At 40.9% G+C, this 13,179-nt stretch overlaps 1 protein-coding gene across 1 annotated transcript in view; it reads left to right on the forward strand.

Moving 5' to 3' along the window:
• sti (citron rho-interacting kinase sticky) overlaps positions 1-13,179 on the forward strand; it is a 421,549-nt gene that overhangs the window by 210,448 nt on the left and 197,922 nt on the right. The window contains exons 18-20 of the mRNA XM_080286239.1: positions 3,427-3,646; positions 5,529-5,737; positions 11,827-11,965. Of these exons, the coding sequence (XP_080142365.1) occupies positions 3,427-3,646; positions 5,529-5,737; positions 11,827-11,965 (568 nt within the window). The remainder of the gene's footprint in view (positions 1-3,426; positions 3,647-5,528; positions 5,738-11,826; positions 11,966-13,179) is intronic.

A 13,179-nucleotide genomic window follows, 5' to 3' on the forward strand; every position in this document is an offset into this window, starting at 1 on the left:
ATAGACAGTGGCATATCCAGGACATATTGACTGGGGTGGCCAAGATTGGACACAGAGCTAGTGTGGGGTGGCCGTGGCATAGTGAACCTTAATGAATGGGAGGTGATCAAAATATGTAAATACAGATGTTCAGTGCATCACAGTTGCTTCAACCTATGCACAGATGAATTGTAAGTGAATTTCAAAACTCATGTTAGAATCCATTGTAATGTTTGGTTTCAAGGTCAGGTTGTTGTTTTTACATTTTAGAATACAACATTAAACTTAAAGTGCCATGCTGACCACTACATTAAAAATTAAATTATGAAAACTGTAAAAACAATTATAAACCAAACAGACCTTAACTCCAGACAGAGTGTGTACAATAAAGTATTGTTATGTTATAAACTCTCATGAATAGTAGAGGATTATAATAAGAGTAACAGAGTACAATAGAGCCTGTAGAGGTGATCACTGCATTGCACTAACACTACACTATTTAATTCCGCTACAAAGTGATTTCACATAGACCATATTACAAGGGAAGATCTGACCATCTGCATTCATCCATCTTAAATCAGATTATTTCTCCTATTTTGGTGATGGCTGGCAAAAAGTTTGATAAACTTGTCCATGTCAAGTGACTCAGCTCTTCTAGCCTCAGTGCCGAGAACATTCAGGCTGCTCTGTTTGTTGTCTGTCATAGTTGTGTGCAAATGGGTCTAATGAGTTTAAGAGCTGAGAAGCTGTGTCACATGCAGCACTGCTTACTGGCAGGGCTATGGACACAACACACTGGACTTATCTGGGGTGTTAGTGCAGTGTAGTGTGTGTCAGTGGACAAATTATGTACTTTTTTTTTTTTTTTTTTTTTACATGTTTGACTCTGGGCAAAGGCTTCAGGGCCTATTCCCAAGTCCCAGTAGTCCTCCTTGGGGCCCAGTAGTCCTCCTACATCTCAGCATGTCACCACTTCGGCACTAACACCCACCATCCATAATGAATATATGCTAGGGCTTTCTCATACAGGACTGATGTACTGGTATTAGCGAGGGCTGAGTGAGTTCTTTGATCTCAATGTGGGACTGAAACAGGGGTGCGTAATGTCTCCATGGCTGTTTAATATATATATGGATGGGGTCGTAAAGGAGGTACAAGGTAGGGCAGTGGATGTGGGGGTGGCCCTAATGAATGAGGGTGAGTTTTGGAAGCTTCCGGTGTTGCTATTTGCTGATGATACAGTATTGTTGAGTGAAGATGAATGGGAGTTGCAAGGTTTGGTGAATGAATTTGGGACAGTGTGTAGGAGGAGGAAGCTGAAAGTTAATGTAAACAAAAGTAAAGTTATGGTGTTTGAGAGGAATGAAGTCACAGAGTGTGCAGTGAGGTTGGATGGTGAGGATATGGAGAATGTGAGTGCATTCAAGTACTTGGGTAGTGTGATGAGTAAGGATGGAACTTTGGGGGATGAAGTACGTGAAAGGGTACAGCAGGGAAGGAAGGTTGTTGGCACACTGAAAGCAGTGATGAGAAATAGGGAGGTGAGTATGGAAGTTAAGAAGTCACTGCATGATGGTATTGTGATCCCTACCCTGACGTATGGAAGCGAGGCGTGGACCTTGCAAGAGGGGAACAAGTCAAGAGTGAGAGCAGTGGAAATGAGTTACTTGAGAGGAGCATGTGGAGTGACATGGAGGGACAGGTTGACGAATGAAGAAGTGAAGGAACGTTGTGGGGTAGATGTGGATGTGGTTGAAAAGATTAGGAGAAATACACTGAGGTGGTTTGGACATGTGGAGAGGATGGAGAATGAAAGACTGACTAAGAGGGTGTATGTAGGTGAGGTGGAGGGAGGGAGAGGGAGGGGTAGACCGAGGATGAGGTGGAGGGATGGAGTTGAGAGGTATATGAGGGAGGGGGGGGTGAGTTGGGGGGAGGGGAGTCAAATGGTGGGTGACAGAGTGACTTGGAGGCGTTTTGTCTGCGGCCACCCTTTGCGGGATTAGGGCGTCGGGCTATAGATAGATAGATAGATTTTTATGACAAGTCGGCGGGTCATCTGGCAGATCAGAAAAGTCTGCTTTTTAAGAAATTCAAATCCTCAAACTGTTCCCTGCCCCAGCCGGGATTCGAACCTGGGTCCATCTGAACTGCAGGCCGCCTCTCTACCGATTCTGCCACCGCCTCCTACAGAATGAAAAATTAAGTCCGAAATTTGCTAGAAATTGCACCTGCGATGAAATCATCGAACTGTTGTGTGACGCGTGGGATCTTCCTCTACGGAACTCGCGCACCACGACAATAAAATAGTCAGATTATTAGCAGAAGGGATAAGTGCATGAACAGTCAAATTTGAAGGTTTACGAGGCCACTTATTAAGCGGCGACCACTTTATTTGTAAACAAGTAACTGAGGATTAGGAACTGGCTAACAAACTAGATATAGAAAGTGGTGTTAAATGACCAGTGTTTGTCCCACCTTATTGTGTTGATGAACCTGACCAACTACCTATCACATCTGGGGTGGCCACAGGGGTGGCCAATGAGATTTCAGGGGTGGCTGTGGCCACCCCAGGCCACTCCCCAAAATCGCCACTGGTCATAAGCACATGGTAAAGTACAAGAAGTGACTGGTCTTGGACCTTCAAGAAAGGGACATCTGCATGTGAAAAGAACAGTAAATTGCAGTTTTGTTTGCTTGTTCATTTCGATACAGAAATTTCAGTTAACATGCATCGTGTGCTCGACGACTACCGTTAAAAATAGGGATGGGTTAAACAGTACTACTTGCCATGCAACCCCTGAGACACACTGACACCAAACATGACATGGACTTGCTCTGACATACTGGATATGCTCATGAGAAATTTCAGCTCATTCCACCCAACAGTATGACCTGTAGAGGGTTCCCAATGTGTGGTGAAAAATCGGGCACAAAAGTGCGCGTGGCTTGCTTGCGGCTGACCACATGCATCATTGTTAGCTTGTCATTCCGGGTCTTTTTGATGCATGGCACATAGAAATCTGAGGGGTTCAAATGTGAATGGACAGACAGATGGATAGACAGACAGACAGACAGTGCATATTTGCATAGTATTATTGATACCTAATGTTTTCAGGGTAGTCTGACTGAAAAGTAGCCACTCCGTCCCTAGCTGTTTCATCCCTCCTAACCTAACTTTATGTGGCCTAACCTAGCTTAATCTAACTTAACCTTAGCGAAGATTATATAACACACCTTAATTTGCCTAACATAACCGAGTCTAACATAACTGGAGCAGCTTGGGGGTGGATGAGTTTTGAGGCCAGATGGACTTGTTACTGTACCAGCCTAATGCCTCCAGTTTGAAAAGTCCTTCTGAGCTGTTGGAAGTACAGTAGGAGGAATAAACTAAGCAAAATACATCTTTGGATTCAAGGTGTCAGTATAATTTTGTACTTTGTTCAGAACCAAGTTACGTGAGGAAATAGAAAAGCTCCAAGGTGAAGTTCGAGCAGCCAAGGCAACAGCCAATGAGGAGAAGTCCTTGAAGCTGTACCAGGAGCGGAAGGTGAAGGAGGTGGAGGAGCGGCTCAGGGCAGCTGACCAGGAGACCGACCATCAGATTGTTCAACTCAACGACCAGCTCAAGACCTCTGCGCAGACCAATCTTGAGCTCCATCAACAGGTAGCATTTTTTTTTTTTCATAATTACACTTATATCTTTGTTGTATCTCTCCCTTTTTAAAAATCCCTTTTTGCTGTTATGTGCATAGTAAATCGTAAAAAAATTGCCCAATATAATTAAACTGATGGACATAAAGCAGATTTGCTATTTACTACCATTTTATAGTACTATTTATATGGACAGTGTTGTGATTCAGTGTTAGCCCTGGCCTCATAAATAATGTAGTCAGTTTTTTATAAGATTCCATACCTGCGGGACAAACCAATTTTTTTTATTTCCAATTATTTTACATAACAACATGCAGTAATTGTTTAATTATATTTGAAAAATAAACTCTACCTCGTCTCATCAATTCTTACTTTTCATTCTAAAACATATTGCATTTTACAATATTATTTTCTGCTTTCAGGTTTAGAAAGCTCTACCTAACCACCATCACGAAAATCTAAAAGATTCATGTATAGATGTACTGTATATTCTTAGTCTTTATATTTCATTTAGGGGTGAGGCAGTGGCTCAGTCGGTAGAGAGGTGGCCTGCAGTCCTACCGGACCTAGGTTGAAATCCCCGCCGGGGCAAGGAACAGTTTAAGGATTTCAATTTCATACAGTCAGACTTTACTGATCTACCAGAAGACCCACCAACATGTTGTAAAAATAGCCCTGCCAGTACCAATACACCAATCCTGTATGAGACAGCCCTAGCATGTATTCAATATGGACGGTGGATGTTAGTGCCGAAGTGGTTACATGTGGAGGTGTATGGTATGTAGGAGGACTACTGGGCCTTGGGAGCAGGTCTTGAAGCCTATGCCCAGAGTTGTGGGGGGGGGGGGAGTCAGAACAAAATATTCAATTCCACTTTATCATTTTTACCATTTAATTTCTCCTTCACCTAAACAGATGAAAAACTCAAAAAACAGATTAAAAACTCTATAAACTATCAACTAAAATATTTTTTTATCGCAAATTGCGACTTTGGTGATTGGCAGCCCAATCCCTATGATTTTTTGGAGCTCATCCCTGGCATATAACCTATTTTTCCGTACTGTCTCCTTGGATACTGTATTCTTGCAGCCAATAGACATATGTGCTCTTTCTACCATTAGACAGGTTTATTCAGCCTTGGGGAAACCTCTTATAGTGATATTAGAAACAGTTTCCACTAATCCCTCGAGTAGTGTTTTTTTCATTTTGATTTTACTACTGCCAGAGGGTTATTCAACCTAGCGGAGACTTCATTTGCTGTGATTGTCCAGGATGAAAACATGGATTGGGCATGAGTCATTAGAAGTAGATTGAATCATCCATTAGTTTGTGTCCATCTGTTTTAGTAGCAAACCATATGTTCTGTTTTCAGTCCAATACTGTAGTTTGACCAAGTATTTGTTTAGGTGATACTCCTACTATAATTAGCTACACGGGTGGCAAGGTCCATAAGGTGGTTGATAGCCCTGATGTCCGGGTATTGTGTCGTGTGAACATGGCAAAATTAAGTGTTGGGTGCAAGAACCATTGCGTCAAGGAGAACGGTAATTGGTGAACTTGGGCATTTTTCTGGAGAATAGGATGATAAGATTGGAAGTGAAGAGAACTCTGTATAAAAGTGTGCTGCAGCTAACATTTGTTGACTGTGAAACATACAGTAGGCAGTGAATGACAGAGGCTACTTTGGAAGTTGTAAATTAAGTCAGGAATGTGTTATTAATATAAACAAATTTTCCTTACAATTGGTACTGTAAACTGGGGAAAATAGGCAAATCACGCTTAAGTTAGCAATAATGTTTTAATAAGCAAGTGTTCTACAATTTACTGTGGATGTAATGACAAAAAACATCATCAGTAAAGTTGGTTTAAACAGCAGCTTGTGATAATGACTGCAGATTGAATCGCTGGACAAGGAGCTGAGTGAGAGTGTGAACCTGCTGCACAGTCTGGAGAGGAAGCTTGGAGAGGTTGAGGGCAAGCGAGACTTGGCACAGCAGGAGTCAGCCGGCCATATCCAACACATCCACACCCTCAAAGAATCCAACTTCAAGCTCACCGAGGGACTGGAAGAGGCCATATCTAAGGCAGAGGTCTATAAGGCCAGGTGAGAGTTCATATGTACGGTTTATTACAGTAAAATCTTTCCACTTTTTAGACAATTGTGGACCTCTTCTGTAGTATTCTGAGAAGTTTGCTGGGTGCCAGTCACATCGCTGAATTTCAAAAATCATTGCCCACCATCTAGTTTATGAAGTTGTTGTTGAGTGACTCAGGTCTGTCTAACCAAGCAGATCTATCAGGCAAACATCTGAATGTGCTTTGCGCATTACAGAGGTTATTCTCTTGGGCAGGGAAGCATACATTCCCTTCTCATATCCTTTGACTAATGCAGGAAAGCCTTGGTATAATCATGCTTATTCTAATGCTGTCTGCAACAAGGAGAGGGCCTGTAAAAGGTACCAGAGCCAACCCACCCCTGAATCGCATCTTGTTTATGTTTCTGCCTAGAATCGTGCTGCGTCTGTTCTTCGCTCTGCTAAAAATAGTTTCATCTGTACCAAATGCTGTCAACTCTCCAACTCGAATTCTTCCCGCTCCTTCTGGCATCTTGCCAAAAACCTTTCTAACAACTTTACCTCATCATCCTTCCCTCCTCTTCTCTACTCTGATGGCTCTGAAGCTATTTCTTCTACTGATAAAGCAGATCTCTTCACTCAGACTTTCTCCTCCAATTCCAGCTTAGACAATTCCAGTGCTGTTCCTTTATCACTTCTCCCCTCTGACTTCCTCATGGCTGACATTAAAATTTCTTCAGCTGATGTATTTTCTATCACTGGCCTTAATACTAACAAGGCATTTGGGCCTGATGGAGTTCCTCCTGTTGTCCTCAAGAACTGTGCTTCTGTTCCTACACCTTGCTGAGGTAAACTCTTTCTCCTTTGTACCTTGTACCTTTCCTTCTTGCTGGAAGTTTGCTCTCATTCAGCCAGTCCCAAAAAAGGGTGACCATTCCCAACCCTCTAACTATTGCCCAATTGCTTTAACATGCTGTGTCTCAAAAGTTTTTGAGTCAGTTCTTAACAGAAAAATTTTTAAGCATCTTTCCTATCACAACCTACTTTCTGATCTTCAGTATGGGTTCTGTCGGGGATGCTCCACTGGCAATCTTCTCACCTACCTTTCAGACTCCTGGTCATCCTCCTTTTGGGACTTTGGCGAAAGCTTTGCCATTGCACTTGACATCTCAAAGGCTTATGATCGAGTCTGGCATAAATCTTTCATTTCCAAACTGCCCTCTTATGGTTTCTATCCTTCTATCTGTGCCTTGATCTATAGCTTCCTTTCTGGTCATTCTACAACTGTTGTTGTAGACGGCCATTGTTCTTCTCCTAGGTCTGTCAACAATGGTGTTCCTCAGGGCTCAGTCCTATCACCGACTCTCTTCCTTTTATTCATCAATGACCTTCTAAGCTGTACGTCTAATCCTATTCACTCGTACACTGATGATTCCACCCTTCACTTTTCCATTTGGTTCTCACGACATCCATCTCAGCAATTACTCCAACAAAACAAGAGATGAGGCTGTGGCACACCTAATGTCTGACTTGGCTTGTATCTCTGACTGGGGTAAAAATAATCTTGTTGTTCTTAATGCATCAAAAACTCAGATTTTACACCTATCAACCTGACACAATCTTCCACTGGAGTACCCACTAATGTTTAATAATATCCAGCTCAATCCTGCATCATCCTTGAACATGCTTGGGGTTTCATTCACTCGTGACTTATCTTGGAAAGTCATATTGCATCTCTTGTAAAATCTGCTTCCATTGGGTGTGCTATGCCAATTCCATACCTTCTTTACCCCTGCACAGTTGTTGACTTTATACAGTACACGGGTTTTATTTGCCCTTGTAGAGTACAAGTCTCGTGTGTGGGGAGGCTCCCCACATACAGCTCTTCTCAATGGGGTGGAGTCAAAGGCTTTTTGTCTCATTGCATTGAGGCAGTTGGACAAAATTCAAAATAAAGCCATTAGATTAATGAATAATCCTGCCATTACGCAGGACCTTCCTCCATTATCGGTACATAGAGATGTTGCTTCTTTAGCATTATTTTAGCAATGTTTTTACCGTAAGTGCTCTGACGAACTGGCTTCAGTTGTGCCAGCTGGGAGCGCCCATGAACTCTCACTCTCTCCCCCGCAATGCAGAACCTCTGCTTGTCAAAATTCATTTATCCGCAGAACTACTACTGTCTTGAATTCACTTCATGGGACTTGCATCCCACAAACATTTAATCCACTTAAGTTTAAATCCAGTTGTTATAAATATTCTATGAATGGAGGATGCCTTTAGGCACATGGACTTAAAAAAAAAAAAAAAAAAAAAAAAAAAAAAAAATCTCCTCTTACTGGCTGCCTTCAACCTGTCTCTTTGCTGCACTGTTGCATCATTATCTCTTTTCTATCGCTACCTCAATGGTCACTGCTTCTGTGAACTGGAGAGTATTGCTTAGCTGTATTATGCAGTTCAGGGGTTTGTTACTGGTTACCCATGCTCTAAATGTCTTGACTGAATTGCCTAATCCTAAGTCCCTATGGCTCTGATACATCGGCAGAGGATTGGATGGATGGATGGATACCATTATACACTTATTCCACGAGAGAGATTCCTTTTAGTGAATAAATTACAAATACTTGCCATGAGCCCTATTTCTTCACTGAGACAAGTGATTTTATTCAGCTCTGGAGAGACTGGAAGTCTTCATTAATCATTACACCATGATGATGTATTTTGCGTTTTAATCAAGCTTCCACAAGATGATTTTACTTAACTCAAGGAAGACCTCTAATTGTGAAAAGGTTAATGAAGGCTAGATGATATATTGATTAGTGTAGGTGAGGCCCTTCATAGTAAATGGGTTAACACTTTCAGGAATGAAGGTAATAGCTCTTGTTTGATTGTCCAGGACTATAGAGTTTGGATGTTTCCAAATGGAAGACATTATAATCGTGGGGAATTTTCAGCATAAAATTACTTGCAAATTCATTGACATTTCACATCATAAGGTACAGAAAACTATAGAGGTTTGTATATAGTCATCAGTAATGGAGTAAATAAAAAATGGATTGGTTGTTGTTGTTGCTTGACCCCAATCCATCTGATCAAGCAGACCCATTGGCCACAAGTAAGCAGCTGCCTCTATGGGGTTGTCCCATAGGTTCTTAACACCACTTATGTCGTGTCTGTGTGGCATGTGATGTGCAGTGCCCTATTATGTGTTATATTGTGAGAGCCTATTCTACGAGCTGGGTGCTTGTCATCTGTGATTCCAGTCACCCCAAATCTAAGCTGGTAGCTAAAGAGGGCTGGTGATGTCCTGCTCTAAGCCTAGCTAGGTGAACTTAATCATCTCTGTTTAAGGGCACTTCTGATGGGTGGTTGTCAGGATGAGGGGCTTGTAGCATAGTGTTGTGAACGAGGTGTTGTATTGCCCTGTATGTGAAGTGCATACTGTATGTAGTTGTTTATTCACTGTAATGTTGGAATGTCTAGTGGTGGGATACTGTTGTAGAGTGTTTGATAGGATTTGTGTGGTGATTGTTTTATGTGCCTAGGTGTGCTTTGTCTCTGTCATGTGATGACAGGGGTGTTTTGTACAGTATTGGCGCAGGCTGCTACATAGAATTGTGTGCACCTGATATCGAGGTAGTTTCTGAGTAACAAAGAAATATGAAAATATTATAGTGTTGGATTTACTGATATTTATTTAATGGAGGAAGCCATTTACTATGCTGCATGGTAACCATATAACCAGATTATGGTGCCAGGTGGTTTAGTGGGTAATTAAGGCACTCCAATCAGATTGAGCCTGTGTAGGTTTATATCCAAGGGGTGGTTGGGATTTATTGCTCACATAATGCCACTGAGGGATGAGTGAGGCTAATCACTCTCATCTTAAATGTCAGGACCAACTTGCATAGCCCCGGGTTCCAATGCTCCTCTGTGGGGCGACATAGGATTGAATGATGGATGGATGGATATTTAATGGAGACTTTTTGGCAAAAGACAGTGGTTCATTGAGATGTAGTGTTAGATGAATATACAGGATGGGTCATATACAGTGCATCTCATTTCTTGTGTGTTAAGGGAACAGCTCAGTCAGTGCTACCAGTATATGTGCATCATTTTGTACAATTTTTTTAACCCTTTTCATACTCTTATAGTGTCTGCTTTTCATGCCCGCTGGTTACATGGTTGATTATCAAATTTACATGGTAGCCATAATGTCTACACTCCTCACACCAGCAGACTGATATTACAAAATATGGACCACCCTATATAAATATGAAGGTTACAGAATTTTGCATAATGTAGTGTGCTACAATTACTGCTTGATAAGAGAGGTTCATAATACTTTTTCCTGACTTAATTATTTCCCAATTATTTAATTAAAATCATTTCATCTACAGATTTATCTCTTGAATATTATCATCAGATTTTGAATACGATGATAAAGAAGTGTCAGTGGTAGGTGGGGGCTCTTGCCATCCACTCACTCAATGTAGTGCTGCTCTCTGGATTCTGCCCTTTCCTCTCCTCCATCCTTCTTTCGTTCCATCCTCTTCCGTCTGTCTTTCTTTGTTCTTTCCTCGTCCTTCTGCCTATGGGTGACTGTACACTCCCTCTTCTGTCTTTCTTTTGTTCATTCCTTCCTGTTCCTTCTGCCTGTGGGTGACTCTACACTGAGTGACAAGCCAAATGGTTTCCTGTACACCAGGAAACCATTTACTATGCTGGGTGATAACCTTGTAACCAGATTTTGGCACCTGTTGGTTTAGTGGCTAATTACAGCACTCCAATCGGATTGAGCCGGTGAAGGTTTATATCCAGGGGGTGGTTGTGGTTTTTTTGCTTACGTAATGCCACTTACGGATGAATGAGGCTGGTCACTCTCATCTTAAATGTCAGGACCAATTTGCCTAGACCTGGGCTTCTATGCTCCTTATGGGGCAACGTAGGATTGGATGATGGATGGATGGATGATAAATAAGTGAGCTGTGTATTTTTTTTTTCCTACCATGCCTACTTGCCTGAATATGACTGTCTAATTTAGTTCAAGCTCTGTATTACCTGTGAAGCACGAACAGTCAGGGGAGATGTTACCACCACATGAAATGTCAAGGTCACTGACAGTTGTAAGGTCCCAGCAACATTTACAATGTTGAATAGTCTCTAGTGTACAGTGGTTGCAAATGTAAATTTTTTTTGGACATCACAGTGTGTCCAATGGTTTGTCAGTGAATGCAGTGAAACCCTTATTACAGTATATATATATATATATATATATATATATATATATATATATATATATATATATATATATATATATATGTATATATATTTATATACAGTATATCTATCTATCTATCTATCTATATATATATATATATATATATATATATATATATAGATATAGATGTATAGATATTTTTTACTGTAGATTTTACTGACTTCATTAACATTTCTGTTTCTGGTACTCTTGAGTGGAGAACCTGATGCTCTGTGACATATGTACGGTATGAAAAAAGTTAACTGATCAGACGCCATGGTGGCTGAGTATTAGTACATTTGTCTCCTGATCTGCTTGTGTCCAGAGATTAGGGTTTAAAGTCTGAGCCACAGTCGATATTTGAAGTGGGCATTTGTAGTGTGTCCTTTTACATTTGCTTGCATATGTTTTGCATGTTATTTTATACTGCTGATATACACAGATTAACTTAAACAGACATAACCAATACTGTACATCTCTTCATTTGCACATGCTTTGCTCTCACTGCAAACCCCATCACAGTTTGTTTGTTTTTGGCTTGGAAAAGGGTTAATTCTGGCTATAATTCCTCATTTTAAGGAGAAGGTATTGTTCTGCATTAGATCTTATCCAGACTGACACAGATATAGATACAGAACTATGGTAGAGAAGTATGGATGGTGTGTTTGTGAGGTGAAACAAAGAATTTGAAAGGTTTGAATAATGAGTGAATGGAGATGTGGTTCATTTCTCTTGGCACTTTCATCCTGGTTCTACTTCTCTGCTTTCCTGTTCCTGTGTAAGGTTCCTGCTAACCTCATTTATTGATGGGATATAAGGCTAGGAAGGTGATTATCAATAACCATTAAATATTATCAGGATTGGGGAGATGGAGCGACTGATGTCGGACCAGGAGGCAATGTTCAGTGACACCAAAGTGAAGATGACCAGCACCATCAACCAACAGACCAAATTAATTGACTTCCTGCAAGCAAAAACTGATACCAAGAAAAAGAAGGTAAGAAAATGGGAATTTTTAAGAAGTCATCCTAGTAGACATACTGTACAGTGGCTTACAGTTAGCATGATTGACTATGAAGTTTTCCTAGGTGCCTGATGGTTTCCGTTGCTTACAGAGCACTTGATTCAGGGGTGATGGATGTACCTTATATATATGTGATGGTTTGAACCCTCGGCTAGGGGTCACTGGAGGGTTTTTCTTTCATGTTAAATGCTGCCATGGAAAGAAACATGTTTCATACTCTTGAGTGATCTGGAATGTGGTAGCGTAGCTGAGGACCATACCACTGTCTAGAAGGGGTAATCTGGAACATAACTGTTATTTACATTTTTCTTTTCTTTTAGAAAGGAACATTAAAACATCTGTGCATTATGTGTTGTTTATATACCCGTAATTTTAACCTATTGTAACATACTGTATCGTGTAAAAGAAGATGAAAGTAGAGTGGCTGTAAAAAGAGAAAAGTGTCTGGTAATTATATGAAACAGGACTGTACTGAGTACTGGTACACAACTTCTGACTAGGATGTGTTAGAGCCTTTAATTTTGAAGGGTGGAAATGATGACTGAATGGTTGTGTGGCACTTTTTACTGTTGACATGATAGTCTTCTTGTTTTAAATGTTTTCTTAGCCCTATTTCTAGATCTTACCAACTCATTTGATAATGAGGTTTAGGATTATGGTTGAAGAATGTATGCTTAGATGTTATGGCCATATGGAGAGACTGAGTATACATAGGGTGGTGGAAGGGGTAAATGTATGTTTGAAGGTGGAAGGAGGCTTGGTAGGCCAGAAAGAAAGTGGTTAGATATGGTAGGTGAGTGTGTGAGAAAGGAGATGTGGAGGTTGATGAATCACGGGAACTGATAGGGACTGAGTTGGTTGGAGTAATTTTGTATGGAGGAGCTTTAACATCCTGTGTCTCAAAAGTTTTTGAGTCATTTCTTAATAGAAAAATTTTAAAGCATCTTTCCTATCACAACCTTCTTTCTGATCTTCAGTATGGGTTCTGTCAGGGACGCTCCACTGGCGATTTTCTCACCTACTTTTCAGACTCCTGGTCATCCTCCTCTCGGGACTTTGGCGAAAGCTTTGCCATTGGACTTGACATCTCAAAGGCTTTTGATCGAGTCTGGCATAAATCTTTAATTTCCAAACTGCCCTCTTATGGTTTCTGTCCTTCTATCTGTGCCATTATCTATAGCTTCCTT

The sequence above is a fragment of the Coenobita brevimanus genome, chromosome 110 (assembly GCF_032717465.1).
Source record: "Coenobita brevimanus isolate Jiangsu-jjx chromosome 110, ASM3271746v2, whole genome shotgun sequence".
Lineage (NCBI taxonomy): Eukaryota > Metazoa > Arthropoda > Malacostraca > Decapoda > Coenobitidae > Coenobita > Coenobita brevimanus.